Source organism: Tetrao urogallus (assembly GCF_951394365.1).
Source record: "Tetrao urogallus genome assembly, chromosome: 20".
In the NCBI taxonomy this organism is placed as follows: domain Eukaryota; kingdom Metazoa; phylum Chordata; class Aves; order Galliformes; family Phasianidae; genus Tetrao; species Tetrao urogallus.
In genome coordinates this window covers 8,892,692-8,909,606 of record NC_136833.1, presented here as the reverse complement: position 1 = coordinate 8,909,606, position 16,915 = coordinate 8,892,692, and the positions used below count along the sequence as shown (strand labels likewise).

General features: G+C 45.6%; 1 protein-coding gene across 1 annotated transcript; it reads left to right on the top strand.

Moving 5' to 3' along the window:
- Window positions 1-2,593: 2,593 nt before the first annotated feature.
- On the top strand, window positions 2,594-16,667 carry HEATR6 (HEAT repeat containing 6; the record flags this gene model as incomplete). The annotated part of the gene is made up of 20 exons (XM_079545322.1): window positions 2,594-2,803; window positions 2,979-3,086; window positions 3,477-3,617; window positions 4,593-4,708; window positions 5,686-5,800; window positions 6,061-6,162; window positions 6,237-6,374; window positions 7,192-7,475; window positions 7,585-7,762; window positions 8,052-8,258; window positions 8,799-8,898; window positions 9,104-9,459; window positions 10,197-10,319; window positions 10,895-10,981; window positions 11,984-12,118; window positions 13,297-13,419; window positions 14,388-14,512; window positions 15,174-15,270; window positions 15,430-15,634; window positions 16,117-16,667. The coding sequence occupies 20 exons, from the start codon at window positions 2,594-2,596 to the stop codon at window positions 16,665-16,667; spliced, it is 3,501 nt and encodes a 1,166-aa protein (XP_079401448.1).
- Window positions 16,668-16,915: the final 248 nt, after the last annotated feature.

Below are 16,915 nucleotides of genomic sequence, written 5' to 3'. Positions count from 1 at the left end.
CTGGCAGATCTGACATCATGTGAAAAGCAGGCTGTAATCTGTGTAGTAAACAGGGCAATGCTTTCTGTTCTTTCTGAGCGTCTTCTTGGAGTCTAATCCTTGCTTCAGAATAACTATTAATTATCTCCAGTTGCCATTATTGTTTTACATTTTTAGCATTTTCAAGCGCAAACTGTTAGTTTTTCATAAAGATACAATCAGCAGCCAGGGTTCACAATGAAAGCAATTAAAATCCTGTGATTGTTACAAGCCTGCTTGTCTATACAACAGCTTCAACCTGCATCGCTTGCCAAGACGTAGGCCAGGAGCTCAAGAGAAATCTATCGTTTATTTGGTAACCCAGCAAAGCTACAACCCCTCGCTGTCTCCAATGATTTGTATGTATGGCACTTTTTGGAAGGACAAGAGGGGAGGAGAAAGCAAGCATTTTCTAGAATACATCCCTAGAGAAAATACAGCGAAGATAAAATTATGCACATGAATTATGCAGATGAATTATGATTTCACTCCTATTTTTGTTGGGATTAGCTCATGGTTGGTGTGCATCCCTGGCAGCCAGCACAGCGCTTTCCCAGCCCCAGCTGTTTGCTGCATTTTGGATCCCACATTCCCCTCCCAGCAGACAAGAGTGATCTGAGCTGCTCCTTAGAGTTCCTTTATGGTACTTCTGAGCACCTGCAGACGTGGCATGGGGATGTCTCAGCCTCTGCCAGATCTGGGAAAGACAAAGGCTGGGGAGCAGGAGCACAGGCCGGATCGCAGCTGACCAGTACCTGTTGTGCCCCTGAATCACTGCACCAGCCTCAGCAGTGGCTCCCAGCACAGCCTATTTATGCCACGTTAAATAAGTCTGGTAGCCCTTCCCAGAAATAGCTTTGGAAATCTGAGCCTCGGCTCTCAGGAGGGCTGGGTGACCTCAGAGTGCAGCGCTTCCATTTGGAAGGAGGTGTAATGCTCCTCACTGGAGGGAAGGAATTATCCTGATGAACCAGTTAGGGAGACAAGCAGAGGATCCTGATGGGACAGTAGGACCCCAGCAGCATGGGTGGTCTCCCTCCTGCTGCCCTTGGGTGCTGGGGGCTTCTCTGGCCATCCCACATGCTGTCCCCCATCCTGCCACAGAGCGACATCCCTGACAGCGCCAGCAGTTGCTTGCATGAGAAAACGAGATTAGGAAAATATTTGAAGTATCTGTGTCTGTCCTTCAGGGGCAAACAAGCCTGGAGCCAGCACTGTTTGTCCGTCAGCTGGCCCACAGCTTGGGAAAACAGCCACAAAGCGGTGGGAGACACCTTTGGCACCAGCAGAGATAAAGCTAAGTGCTGTACTGAATCTGCACATGCCTTTGGAGAATGGTAACTGCGGCACCTTGCCGGTTGGGCACTCATTGCATCTCCATAGATGAACATCCTAAGGAGGAGAATCTGCATTTTGCGTTTGCTTCCCTGGGCAGGAGGATATTTTTGATTCGTGGGTTTCATCCGTTCTGAAATCACACTGATAAGAAGTGAAATGTCAGTAAGTTTGGAGGCAGGACTGACCTGGAGAGCCTGGCAAAGAAACCCCCTGAAATTCTGAGGAGAGTTATGGGCCAGTTATTCTCTGGTGGTCACCTGGAGCAGGGCTGGTGGGACCCAGCCAGAACTGACCCTGGGGCTGCAGTGGGGGGAGGACACCTTGTTTCCATGATTTTAAGCCAAATACAGCTGCTGAGATCAATAGGGAAGGAGATTCCCCTGCAGTATAGAGAGCCCCATTCCATTCTTCCCTGGAAACTTCAAAGGAGCCGAGCAATTCAGTTCCCACTGATTCAATTTGAAAATACCGATGTCAAATCATAATTATAGCATACAGAATTACAGGTGGACAAAGAACCCACCACACTTCAGCCACTCCATTTTCCTATCAGTGAGCGTTTGCGGTTTATCAAGATGTCAAATAACATTGGAACACATCTCTACAATTAATGACAATTTCACAGACTTACTGGGAAGAAAGAGGCCGTTTTCCAACCTGTCCCAGCCATCCTTACCCAGCTGTGTGCTTCTCTCTATGAGCTGCACTTCTGACGCTTCTCAGCCTTCTGAGGCTCTGTGCTGTGAGCAGGGATCTGCACGGCGCCCTGCCGCGGTGCTCCCTCACGGCTGCTCTGTGCTGTGCGGGGCTCCGGGGCCGAGCACCTGCCCACCGCGGGCACAGCTGAGAGGTGTCTCTGAAGGAACCCGGCGGCGTTTCGCTCAGCTCTCATTTGCGGCCCAGCGGTTTGGGTCACGCTCGTAAAGCAGGGGCTGCCAGAACGCCAACTGCAGCAGCGCTTCAGAAGCAGGAGGCAACGCGAAAGGAAGAGCTCTACAGATGTGCTAACAAGATTCTAAAATAATAAATAATAATAATAAAAAAAACGAAGCGGTGACAAAAGGGACAAAACCAAACACGGGCCCTGGCAGAACGGCCGCCCAGCAGGCCCAGCACTGCCCCCTGCCGCCACGGCCGCCACGGCCTCCCCGTCCCGCCCCTCCCGCCCCTCCCGGCCGCCGTAGCATCCCCGGAAGTGCTCCGCGTTGCCATAGCGACAGTGCCGGAAGGGCGGAAGATGGCGGCGGCGGCGGCGGCGGCGGTCCCGGTGCGGGAAGCGGGGCCGGGCGGCTCCTTCCGCCGCTACATGGCGCGGTTGGGTGCGTTGCGGACTCAGCCCGGCGCGGACCGTTCCGGCGGCGGCCGTCGCACTGAGCTGCACCTGCTGTTCGACCAGCTTATCTCCGAGAACTGCGGGCCGGCGCCGGCGGTGGGACCCAGCGCTCAGGTACCGGACACCGCCGCGTGCGGGGGGCTTGCAGCCGCCTGAGGCCCGTCCGGTGTCGGGTCCCGAGCGCTGCTGGAGCCGGCGTGACTCCATGAGAGCCGGGGGCTCGGAGCGGGGCCCGGCGGCGCACGTGCCTTGCGGCCTCTCGATGACAAACCCGCGCTTTCTTTCCCAGGACGTTTGTGTCTTGCTCGCCCAGGCCTGCCAGCTGGTTCCCTTCGATCAGGAGCATCTCGTCAGCAAAGTCTGTCAGCTCATCCATCACCTGCTTAACAGATTCCAGGTATGGGAAGCTGGCTGTGCCTTAACCCTCTGTGCAATCTCCCTGGGCCCCCATTGAGTCAGAGGGGCCTTTTGCCATTTCTGTGGGGCTGTGGAGCTGACCTCATGTGGGGACGCTTGGATTTTCAGTGCAGTGTTTATTTGCTCTTAGCCGAGGTTCTGACCTGTGACTCCAGTGTGACTGTGAAAGGCAGCTCTCGTGGGGAGTGCAGCTGGTTACAGGACACTCATGTGCACCGATCTGTTTCTGAAATGTAAATTTCTGATTTTGTGATGATGTGTAATTTTAACAGCCAGATTACCCAAGTCTGTAGCCATGGAGATATAAATACATTGATCAGTACAGGATAATGCTATTTTCTTGACCATAATCCTTTTTCTCTTACGACAGGTGGTAGTTGATGAACAGAACTTGAATTTTCTTCTGTCTTACTGCATCTCTGCGCTTAAGCAATGCAGCTCTTGGACACACGTTGAAATTCTGCAAGCCTTAGCAGCTCTTGTTTACAATAATGGACCTAAATGTCAGAAGGTGTGTTTACAAACTAAGAGAAAGTAGGCAGGAAAGGTTTTCATCCTTTACTGTTTCTTCTTTTTTTTTTTCTTCTTCTTTTTAGATAAAAATGTGTCTTGTTCTCAAATCACCATAGCTTTTAGGTTAAGATTAGAATCATGCCTAGTATTTATGCAAAAGTTGAATTACAGGTGTTTTAGGTAAGTATTTTAATAGTCAGTATATAACAAGATTTTTCCCGTGCTCATTGATGCTGTCCCTGCGTGCAGCAGCAGTAGGATCCATCCAGGATCTGGCTTGAGCCAGCGGCACACAATGGAAGGAGGGCACCAGGCTCAGTCTGCAGACTAAGCACTGTGGTCTGTCTGTGTGACAGCCAGAAGGAACGTGGGGAGATTCAAATTGCAGACACTCTGCAGTCTCCATTGAGGATCCCGAAATTTGTCCTGCAGCCAGATCTGGTCTTCAGTGAGCAGTGGTCTCAAAGCCATTTCAAAGCAGAGGTTGTCCAGTGTTATAGCTGAAGTTTGCACAGAGCTTCTTCTTGCTGCAGAGTAAGGTAGTGTTTGATATGATGAATTCTCTTGCTCTCACCAGCTCTTGGCAGTTTGCAGAGCAGTTTCTGCAGTTTGGCTAAAGCTCAAAGTAGTGATGCTAGCGGTGTTGGAGCTGCCAGCTTGCGTGGGTTTGTAGCCTAGAAAATGGCAGAAGCTTGGTACAGCAGTTGTCACTAACTTAGAATTATGTCTGGGAAGATGGCATAAATTGTGACTCAGTCTGAACTATGCTCACACTTGGTGCTTTTTTAAAATACAAAACAGGAGAACTTTGGAAATAGTAATCGTGTCGTTTTAGTAAACACAATCTGTCTGTGGAATTTGAAGTTGCAGCTGATGAGTCTTTTCTTGTAGCGTAGATATGATATGTTTACCTACCAACCAGAGCCAGCAGGCTGAGGGAAGAGCATTAGTGACTTTGGCTGCTTTGTTTTAGTACCTGCAGGATTTGCTGGGCAAGACGGGACTCCTGGTACAGTTCAGTGATCCTGCTCAGTCCGACGTGGAACTCAGGAGGGCAGCAGTACACAGCATGGCAAACCTGTGTCTCAGGTGCATACAGGCTCTTACAGGTGGGGAAGTGGATGCTTTAGATGATGTCTGACAACACAGACAACCCGTCTGCTCTGTGCCAGGAACGGCAAATGGGGACCAGTAAGCTACATATGCATAAATCCATATCGTGTATGGATAGAAACTGTAAAGTCTCAGACTTCCAGAAATAGTGTTATGAAGGAAATATTTAGGGGAGGAAATAAGAAGTTTTGTCTGGTCCTGTAATGATTGTTGGGAGGCTGTAGAATCTCTGTGCTTGGAGATGCTCAGAATCTGAATGGACACGGTGCTGTGCAAACCTGCTCTGCTTGGCTGTGCTTAGAGCAAGGATGTTGGACTAGATGGTCCTGTCCAGCCTCAGCTATTCTGTGATTCTGATTTCAGGAAAATCAGTTGCAATACTTGAATTGTCCTGTGAATATTACCAAACATGCAGTAATGGCTTGAAGTAATTAAATGTGCTGGAGACAGATGCTTAGGAATCCATTACAAAGATTGTATTTAATGACAAAAGCTACTGCAGCATTGGCCAGCTTTTACTGTATGGTACCTAAGACAGCAGAGATTAAAGTGATGCAGTTGCCCTCTCTTTGTACATTAAATCAAGCAGACATTAAAATGTTTCAGCACATTAAAATTGAGAGATGTGGGAACTGACAGAATCATACTAGGTGCCCTTAAATGCAAATTCTTGCCTTTCATCATTTGTAGGCATGGAAGCTTGTTGAGCTGTGCCTGGAGATTCATAGTAATTGAGAAGGTAGCCACAGAAGCAGAGAGCTGTAAGGTGTGCTAGGATTGTGGGAAGTCTTTGTGCAGGTTTCCTTTTGTTCTTTTTAGATGTAGAGCTGATCCTTTTCAAAGAGCTATGGGTCTGTCTTAGGCCCTCCTCCTCAGCTTAGCAGGGAATTTGCATCTGAGTCTGTAGCTTTATAAAGCTGCGAAGCACTGATTTGTTTCTCACTTTTATTTAGTGTGCCTGGACAGCCGTGCTTGGATGAGCCCTACAGAAGTGTCTGTTTTCAAACGTTCCTAAGTGTTCTGCAGTCTTCAAAAACCTCTAATGTAGATGACATTGTCTTTTGCATGGTAAGTGTGAGTCTGGAATACTCTGGTTAGGAAATTGGCTGCTGGAATGCTGCAATTTGGAGTGTATGATGTTTGGACTATTTTCAACTGAGATTTTGCTTAAATAGTTTATTTTTTGTATTTGTTTTAACTGGGCAGAGTAAATAACTGTCATGGCAACTATGTTGAGCGAAGCCATAACTGCTTAAAAAATCACTTGAAAGATGTGAAGCTTCAGTGTTCTGGGAAGGAAAAGTAAATAATTCTGTTTTTGTTCTCAGCTGCTACAGAATGCACTGAAAGGAATCCAGTCACTTCTGAACGGTGGGAAGATGAAGATAATGCAAACTGACCAGCTTGGATCTCTCCTTGCAGTATTAAAGGTAACTACTTAAATTGACACTGAGGACATGTGCTGAAAGGGAAAAATACACCAACATTTTTGTTGTTGTTTCAGAAATGCATGTTTCACGGGCTGCCAGGGCTGAGCATAGAGATGCCTGCAGCCTTGTACCCAGCTCCATTACCTCAGTATGACAAAAGGTCACCTGTCAAAGAGGAGCAACCAGAGCCAGCTGCCTTTAAGCCCACAGGGGTAAGCTGAAGTTGTGCTCCTTTACTGTACTCATGTGATTGTTGTGGTTGCGTGTTACCTGAGTGGCATTGGTGCTAACAGGCTCTCTGTGTTCTGTGTGATACATTTTGTAATTTTTTTGCTTTTATGGTATCAGTTATACATCTCTGAACTAATTAAAATGCTTTGGTTTTGTCACCTGAGTTTACAAATGGCTCTGCAGAGATGGGTTTTCTTGACTTAAGCTGTGTGTGTCATTTACTCTCCTGCAGCCAAGAATTCTTGGCCTGCAGGCATGGAATTGGTGCTTGCAGACAGAGTTTTTTACAAATTACATTTTGTCTCCTGGCACTTGGACAATTATTTGACTTCTTCTGAGAGAAGTCAGGTTCATCTACTGACTGATTTTTAAAAATTATTATTATTTTTTTAAAATTATCATTATTTTGGTGGGTTTTTTCCCCTCTTTTTCCTTGCTTCCTCATCTGTTCTGCTTAATCCTTACACAGGTTGTTTTTTGTGTACAGTGTTGCACGGACTGCAGGTGAGTGCAGTCATACATTGTTGCACAGAAGATACTAAATAGTTGTGATAACTCTTCTGGGTAAATTAAATTTCGTGTCAAAACTTCTCACTTGAAAACTAAAGCTGTTACATGGTAATGTTCTACGTGCAGGGCATGATTTACCATATGGAACTCTGCTTTTCTTCTGGATTTAAAGCAGTTTTGTTTTCATTTGGGATTTTGTTTCCCTCTGTAAAAGATGTACCACTATAAAATGATTGCACATCCTGGATATATACATCTACATAAAATCTAGCTTTCTTCATACAACAGAACCGAAGAAAGAAGCCCAAAGGGAAACAAAAAAAGGGAGAGTTTGCAGAAGAAGGAAAAGAAGATTTGTGTGATGCAGGAAATGAATCAAACCATGGAGCAGACGTGCTGAAACTGAATGTGGAGAGCAGTCCTTGTGCAGATCCTCGGGCTTGTGCATCAGGTGTTGCATGTGTGCCTGCTGGAAAGGATCCCCTGCCTTCACTTGGTGCTGCCTGGAAAGGAGTCAGCAGCAGCGAGTCGGAATATTCTGATGCTGAAGGCGGAATGCAGAGCAAAATGAGGTTATTGTTCTTCACGTAAACATAAAGCAGAGCAGCATGCAGTACTGGCTTAAATCCGTTGCTTTACACTTCTGCTGTTTTATTAATGTTTTTGTTTATTTTTTTTAAGATCTTATCAAGCCAAAGTTCGTCAAGGGGCGCTGGCGTGCTTCCTCTCTGCTATAAAGTCAGTAGAAAAAAGAGTTCTCTATGGCTACTGGTCAGCATTTGTTCCTGATGCACCTGGCATCGGCAGCCCGCAGTCGGTGTCCCTGATGACTATTGCTTTAAAGGACCCTTCTCCTAAGGTGAGACGGTCCTGAAGAGGTGAAGTGTTGTATTGTGAGAATTGTCTTCTCTGGCCTGTAGTTGTATTTGTGCTGCTTGCTCTCTGTGCCACAGGAAATCAAAGAGGCTGTATGGGTTGAGGAAACCAATGACAGTCATTACTCATTTCTGATGTAACAGCTCCTGAAGTTACACTGCATACTAAGGATGTGGTGCCATCCTTGAGATGAGTGTTTAGGAGGGCCTACGAGAAAATAGTGGATTCTTAGAAGCTCTGCTGTAGCTAACAAAGATGTTTTATTTTTTCAGACACGTGCCTGTTCTCTTCAAGTTCTGTCAGCTATTCTGGAAGGTTCTAAGCAGTTTCTTTCTATTGCTGAAGATGCTAATGATCACAAGAGAGCTTTCACTCCCTTCTCTGTAACTATTGCTTCTAGCATCCGGGAGCTGCACCGCTGCCTGCTGCTGGCCCTGGTGGCAGAATCGTCTTCTCAAACACTAACTCAAATAATCAAGGTAAATATTTCAAGTGCTGCACAAGAGCTGAAATTGGCCTCTAGACTTCTGAAGAAAGATTGCATGGAAATTCTTGTGGCTGCTAAGGAAGGACCGGGGTGAAGGAGGGTAAATAGACCGAAGCCTTGTGATATCATGGCAACAGTGACTGAGGCTTCCTACAAACTCCTAGAGTTTCTTCTCAGTGCATTTTTCTTGTTCTGCTTTTCTTTTTTTTTTTTTTTTTTTTTTTTTTTTTTTTTTGAGGTGAGTGAACCTAAGAAATGACTCTGGAGGCTCCCCCTGGCTTTGAAACCTGAATCCAGACAGCCTTCTTGAAAAGTTTTTCATGGGCTGTTGGAATGTCTTGATCTTTATGCCAGGTCACGTAGGAGAAGCTTGCAACCAATTTTCAGACAACAGATAATTTGGGATTATTTGTGTTCAGCTGCCCTCAGACATTTAGCTGTCAAAAATGACCTAAACTACAAATGTTAAATGAAATCTGTTGGAGGCCAGACACCTTACCCACCATGCCACGTATCTTCTTTTATGTTTCAGTGCCTTGCAAATTTGGTTTCAAATGCACCATACAGCCGTTTAAATCCCGGGTTGCTGACGAGAGTTTGGAACCAGATAAAGCCATACATTTGCCATAAAGGTTTGTGTTCTGCATTGTGCCTCTTTGTATAGGTTAGTCCTTAATTTAGCACTGGTTAATTACAACGTTATAAATACCTAATTAGAGCACTACCAAATTGTGCGTTACAATCCGTCTCATTTGAAAATGGCTGAAGGATCCTGATGCATCAATGAGGTGCTAATGGACTGGCTTTCTCTTCCCCCCCCCCTGTTCTTTCTTGCAGATGTTAATGTTCGAGTTTCTAGTCTCACATTATTAGGGGCTGTGGTATCTGCCCAAGCACCTTTACCAGAGGTGCAGCTACTTTTACAACAGCCCAGCTCTTCAGGGCTAAGCAACAGTGGTAGTGCAACCCCTCATCGTTTTAATTTTTCTGAGCAGTGGAGAAAAGCACTGCCCTTGGAAGGGGGACCTTCAGAGAATCCATCAGGATGTTTGCCTCCAGAACCATGCTGGCTTATTCGTCTCTGCATTTCCATCATTGTTCTGCCCAGAGAGGATCCCTGTTCCGACAGCGATGCTAACTTTCCATCTGGGAGTGTTTATGAACCATCTCCTGTTCGACTGGAATCCTTGCAGGTGAGAATGAACATTTAGCTTGTAAAGCAGCCATCCTGTACAATATCACATAGCCTCAGGCCTGCTGAGTCTCGTGGGTTGCCTTTGCTCCTACCTCATGCAGAGTGCTGTAGGCGAAAGCATTTGCTGGAGCAGCATTTCTGTTCTGTTGTGACTGAAAGAATGCTAACGTTTTGATTCTGTGCTTGTGGCACAGAATTCTGCAGTTGGTGAACAGGGTGCAGAGAGCTGTGGGGTGGCACGGGCATGACTAAAGAAGTACTTGTGAATGCTGGGACTTGGATGTGTTTTTCTTCGTGTAACCACACAAAATAGTAATATTTTGTAATGTGCATCACAGAGAGTCTCATACTTCTGGAACAGTGCATATTTGTTAAATCCAGCTTTGCAGAGCACAGCAGCAGTGTTGCAGGAGATGCAGAATGTATTTCTCTTACAGGCAGTAGCTTTTTTCACTACAGGAGACTTCTCTTATAGTAAATAATTCATTGAGTTGCTACCTGATAGTGCTTTTGTGGCTCTCTTTTGAACAGGATAATGGAATTGGAAGGATTTTATTTAGCTCTAGTATTCTAGAAGTTGTGCTGTGAGGTGTATCTGTTACATTATGCTTTAGTATAATGTTGCTGTCATTGCTGTGTTGATTAGCCTGTTAACATGCTCTCTGTATTTAGGGTATTTTGTTTTAATAGAAGGAAAAAAATGCTGAATTGCATTCATTTTTTGCTTGTGTTTAGGTGTTAGCTCTTCTTGTGAAAGGGTATTTCTCTATGGCTCAGAGCTATTTGCTAGAACTTGGAGAAGTGGCTTGCAAATGCATGGAAGAAACGGATCCATCCATTCAGCTTCATGGAGCCAAAGTAAGAGCTGAGGAAAGACCAGCATTGTTCTGTCAGTCAATTGTGTCCATCAGTGTGCTTTGCAAACACAGATGAGTCATGCTGCATATTCAGAGTCTGCAAGTTCCATGCAGCAGCTCTGTGCTGAGCCGGTGCCTTCCAGAGTGGCAGGCTGCTGCGTTCCCAGAGATGCACTGTGACCTTCCAGTCTTGAACTCTGAGCAGAGGTTTGGTACTCGGCTGAGTTCACCAGGAGGTCTGGGAAGTGCATGGACTACAACACTGGCCCTTCCCTCATTTATCATCACTTTGTGCTTGAACTGTAGTCTGTAGTAACTGTAGTTACCCAAAGGAAAGCTCAGAGATTTCCTCTTTGCCCAGCTATTTGTTATGCTTCTTTAGCTGGAGACTTCATCTAAGAAGGGCTTTTCCTTTGGTTCCTTCACTAGCAGAGACAGAATAGAGCCCAAATTAATACTGGATCTTCTTTACCCAGGGAACAAAAGTTAAAGTTTAGTCCTTGATAAAGATTTCTGTAGTTTGGTGATACTTGAGTCACTGTGATAAAGGCCTGATTGCATTCTGCTTCCTTGCAGCTTCTGGAGGAGCTGGGCACAGGTGTAGTACAGCAGCACAAACCCGACTCTGCTGTTGCCCCTGAGAAGAGAGTGCCAGTCAGCATGGTGAGTGTGTGGGCTGCCGCTCAGATTCGGCTTCACTGAGCTTCCTTTCTTGAATTCCCTGCAAAGTTTCTGGTGTGGAAACTGATAAACCAATCACAGGAAAGAAGAAAGGAAGTAAAGTACCCAGCAGCTTTAGAGGTGCTGGTGTGTAGAATTTCGGCAGCTTTCTGTGTTAATTTGACATTCCTTTTGGCTGGTAGGCAAGTGATCTTTTCACATGATATTAACACTGCCTTTCTGCCTGTCCTTATTCCTCTTCTTCCTGTCTGACATAAGTCAGCAAGCTGGAAGAGCAGTTCAGGCTTTGCACGTGTCGTTACTGTCACATCAAACCTACAGATGCACGGTTAGAGTTGTGGTGAGCTTGCACTGCTACTGGAGCCTGCCTAAATGTTCTGTCTGCTCACATGCGGAGAGGGGGTGGCCACAGCCATGTGTGTGACCTCAGAGATGTTCACTGCCTGAGGCTGCTGTTTAGACAGCTTTGCTGGAGCCGAGGAACTGGCATTGTAGTAGTGATGTAGACCTGTTTAGGACTTGTGTCTGTGAAATAGGGAAATGCTATAAAGTTGTTTAGAGTAAGCTAAACTTTAAGCTTGTCACTGGTCACTCTCCCAGGTGGGAAATGTGTCCAGCAGTGCTGGCTTCCTGTTACTTGATATGAATGGAAATTGTCAGGCAAATGAAAATACCCACCTGTGTGGCTTTGAGAATGGAACTGTAGTTCTACCTCATGCAATCTAGTCCAAGAGTGTGCATGTGCCCTTGAGAAGGAACAAACACAACTTGGTGAATAAGTGCTTTATAGCACCACTAAAATGTCTTGAAAACGTTTTATTTTTGGTGCTAATTATTTTAGGGTTCCAAACACCTGTAATCACTTTCAGGTGAGATTATGCTACCTGCTGTAAGTATGTCTTCTGGATGACGGTAGAAAAAGACAAAATCTTATAGAACTTTGGCAAAATTGCTGAGTTTAATTAGGTAAACCTGTGTCTGTAGGTTGTAACTTTCTGGACTATGATGTTGAATGGCCCTTTACCTGGTGCTCTCCAGAATTCTCAACATGCAACTCTTCAGACAAGTGCCTGTGATGCTCTGTCCTCCATCCTGCCAGAAGCTTTCAGCAGTCTGCAGGTAATTAAGCACTCCTGTGAGCCCGGCATTCTTACCTATGGAGATATTTTCTTGACTACTGCACGATGGAAATCTAAAACCCTTTACTTTTATAGGGAGAAGGTAGAGAATGTTTTTTGCATTTTGAGTAAACGGTGACCGTTGAAGACTGGAAAAGGCAGTATTGGGAGTAATTGGTCTCAGAAAACAATTAAACTGTGGGTCACAGAAGCTCTTTGGCCTTGCTGTGAATGCTCAGCCTTGGCTATTGAAGCATGGGATGGAGGGCAGGAGTTTCATTGCACGAGGGAAGGGTGAAGGGTTGCTATTTTGCTGGTTAAGCAGTTGAAGGGACAGCTGACCTAACAGCCATGGACTGATGCTGTTCATCAATTCACATGCATGTTTTTTCTCTTGGCTAGTTTTTAAAACATTAAGCTGCAGTGTTTGCCCTGGCAGAAGCAAATGAATGTGTTGGCCCTCCTCTCCTTTTGCAGCATGAAATATGCTCTTAAACATGAAAGCCTTGGCAGTGTACCACCACTGCATTGTGCAGCTCCTTTTGTGTCACTGTGCCCTTCTTGATGGGGAGCACCCTGCCAGGTCTCATTTGCCCAAGAATTGCCAGTGCAGCAGTACCTCTGGAATTCTCAGCCTGGCTTCTCCCAAGTACAGCATGTGCTTCATCACTCTGCACTTTGATCTTGTACACTCTCTTGTCCCTGTGGCCACGTGGGGTCAAGTCAGTGCCCACTCTGACCCTTTGCTCTGATGAAACAGAGATCTTTGTTGCGGGCTGGTAAGCTGACAATCTGTCCAGGATGAATTTAATTCACCTTGTTGGCCTTGTTTGTGAAGTGGGAAGAGTGAAGTAAGACAGGAAAAAGCAACCTATCCAGTTTGTTTTACTTCTGATGGGCCATTTACCTTCTGCGTTTGGATGACAGTTAATATTTAGTTTCCTTCACAGTACTATCTAACAGCAACCAGATAACATTTTCTCTGGAAGCCTTCCAGTTTCCTGCGTGGCATCCTCAAATGCCCATCAATTTACTTTGAAGAAAAGAGTGCACTCTGAATGACAGTTTCTATAGATCCTGTCTATGAAGGTCTCTCACAGTATTTGTTGGTTATTTTTCTCTGTGGGACAGTTTTGTTTTCTGTTTCCTCTCTGCTGCCATAACCGTCTGCCATTTCAGAACGACCAGCAGATTCTGTGCATCACTCTGCTGCTTGGCCTGAACCACAGCGAGACCCCACTGGTAAAAGCAGCTGCCGTGCGTGCCCTTGGGGTCTACATCCTCTTCTCTTGCCTTCGTCAGGTCAGAACTAGTTAAACTTTTTCTTACTGTGAACCATTTCAGAATGAGTTTGATGAACCGTAAGATGGGGACACGAGTTCTTTCGCAATGAGCCTTCCTTCATTCTTTTGGTCTTCGGCATGCGTCGTTTTTCTTTACTACCCCAATCTGTCCCTTGCCTGGTATGGGAACACAAGTCAGTGCAGTTCTTTGTGAGATGAAGCAGAACCCAGATTGCCTCATCAGGGAGCCCAAAAGGAGGAGAGGACCTTCACCAAGCTCTTGGAGACCAAAGTGGGAAAGGAGGAAAGGAACAGCGAGGAAGTAATGCTGGGGAGAAGGGAGCAAGCTGGTTTGCTTCCACGGCAACTTGGCCTGAGCTCACTTAGGGTAGCAGACTCATTTTTGCAATGTGGCCTTAAATGGGTGATTTTAACAGAAAATTATGCAGTAGCTGCTGTTGAGAGTTCAGTCCAAATATTTTGAAAGGAAAATCCTTTATCGTGGGCAAAGGGATGAAAATGAAATCTGTAGTGCTGTGGAAAGGAAGATTAAACAAGCAGCTCAGCAGGGAGCTTGGCAAAGCAATTACTTAGTTAAGAGTGGGATTTAATGAGTGTAAGAATGGCAGTCCAGGTAATTATGCTAAAATCCAAAGTAACTAAAGCACCAATGAAATTAAATTATACAGTGAAACCTTTCAGCAACTGCTACCCAGGAGAGTGGTGAACTTGGTCACCATGGAGGCTTGGACCGTTAATTAAAGATCAAACAAAGCTGTGCAGAAAGCACAGTAAACATGTTAAAAGTTGTGACCTACAAAAACCAAATGTTAATAGAGGCGATTTCTGTGGAGATCCTATTTTCCCTATCAAAGCTCAGAACATGTATGGCACTGAGGAAATCACCTGTTTAAAACAAGCAGCAACGACCACAACAAAAAAAAAACCAACAACTTTTCAAATTGCAGTTTTTTTTCTCTCTTATAGGATGTGATGTTTGTAGCAGACACAGCAAATGCTATCCTGAACTCCCTGCACGACAAGTCTCCCAGCGTCCGTGCCAAAGCTGCCTGGTCCCTGGGCAACCTCACCGACACTTTGATTGTCAACATGTAAGCAGAAGCACAGCTCCTCTCAGTGCCTGCAGTGCCAGAGGGCAGTTAGCATCAAAAAGACAAAATCTACAGCCGCTGTGTCAAAACCGAGCGCTTTGTAACCTCCCTTCAGCCAGCATTTCTACTGTGTGCAGGGCTGTGGTAGCAGTATCCCTGTCCCTTGCTGTTGGACTCGACTGCTTGGCTTTAGGTCTTTCTTGTCATTAGTTCCTAAGTATAATGCCAAGCTTACTTTTCTGGTTTTTGTGTGTCACTTTGTGTAGCTGTGTGTTCCTTGATAACTTTACTTTCAACGTAACCCAAAAGTAGAATTGATGAATATTTAACACTTCCTCAAGCCAAAGACTGAAGGATGTCCAACCAACTGTTACATTTTTAACAGGAGAAATAGTTATCATATATTCCTGCTAATGAATTGCCTCTGAGCAATTCATTGCCCTCTGTCTTTTATTACAGACTTAATGCATTGCTAACAGGCTTTCTTGCATTGATAGCTTGGTTTTAAATTAATAAACATAGTGGTCACATGTAGTAAGGTTTGCCTTACATATTAGCCTTCTAAAGAGTGAAGGTTGTTCATACAAGTTTACAAAGGATTGTATCATCTTTGAGAGTGGATTTTCAGAGCTAGTCTTTCACACTGTGATTCTTCTGCTAGGGAAACAATGGGACAAAGTTTCCAAGAGGAATTCTCTGATCTCCTACTGTTGAAGATGTTACGGTCTGCGACCGAAGCATCCAAGGACAAAGACAAGGTATGGCTTAGGGAAGGAGGGTGGAGGATCGTGGTTGCGTTCTTACTGAGAAGGGCACTGGCTGCATTGCCTGCAGGGTGTTCTGCCCCAGCAGGCAGGGAGCTGCGGGTCAGCATCCTCCTTTGAGAGTTGATGTTTGTGTCTGTTTTTTCTCTCCAGGTAAAGAGCAATGCAGTCAGGGCCCTTGGGAATCTGCTTCACTTCCTGCAGCCCTGTCACGTAGCACACCCCAGGTTTAGGGAAGCCATTGAGGAGTCTCTCCAGGCCCTTGTTTCCACTGTTCAGAGTGAAGCCACTATGAAAGTGCGTTGGAATGCTTGTTACGCACTGGGCAACGTGTTTAAGAACAGTGCTTTGCCACTTGGTGAGTAGCCTTGTCCCCGTGGCTCGGTCTTTGTACAGCAGGTTGTGGGGTTGATGAGGTCTCTGTTAGGAATGTTGCAGAAGAGGGGAGAAAGCAAACCGAGCTGAATTGTGCTGTCATACCCAGAGGTGCATCTTTCCCAGAACTCTGACCAGTGAAGTAGGTTCAGATCCTGAAAATGCTAATATGGTCATCACTGTGCTACATTCACTTGGATGTGTCATGTTAGAAAGGAATGGGGTCGTGGCTGTGGACTGAAAATAGAAAACCAAATGTTGTTTTTACTCTAGGAAAAGCGTCAGCAGGTTAACTTCTTCAAAACTATTTTCATAGCTCCTTATTTGCACTGATCTAATTACAGAATACAGAACACGTAAGCTGTTAAATATTTAGGTGTCACAGTCACCATTTTCTTCTATATTTTGAGAGACTGAAACGGGTTTGTGGATTTGCTTTTATCATTAGTATTCATTTACTTGCAGGAGAGGCTGCTTGGGCCGCGCAGGCGTTCAGTGTGCTTTCCTCGGTAGTGAAGTCATGCAAAAATTTCAAGGTCCGCATCAAATCGGCCATGGCCCTCTCAATCCCCAGCAGGAGGGAATGCTACGGAGCCACGGAGCAGTTCTGCCAGATCTGGGGTGCCTTGGTGGAAGCCTTGCAGAAAAGCGAAGACACCGAGGACTTCCTGGAATTCAAGTACAGCGCCAGCCTCAGGACACAGATCTGCCAGGCTCTGCTTCATTTGTTGAGTCTGGCAACAGACACAGACCTGCCGCTCATCTGGGAAACCATCAGAGCAAATGGTGATGCCATCAAATGCTATGTGGTGCAATATATGAAATCTGGAGTAGAAGACAACGAAGCAGGGACGCACACAGACTTGTGTGAGAGAGAGAGACTACTGCAAGGAGCCATTGAACATCTGCACGGGGTAGAGAAACATCCAGAGTGCAAAACTGGAGGGAGAGTGTCCGTTTATCTAGAAGATGTCCTGACAAACCACGCTGGTGCCACTGAATTAGCAGAAGCCTAAAAAGGAGAGCTTGTTGCAGTGACCAGGATCTTGCACTTCGATGGTGCGCAGAGAGGAAATGTGCTGCTTTAATTTGTGCAGAGCATCCAAAAGAATGGCTTCCTGTTGAGGCTGTTAAGCAATGGATTGCAAACTTACATCATTCATAGCACCTCACTGCACAGTTCTTGAAATTTTTGTTGCCAATGAACTCTGGCAGTTGTTTTCACTTGGTTTTGTTTGTACCTGTAACAGTGTTACCCCTTGAA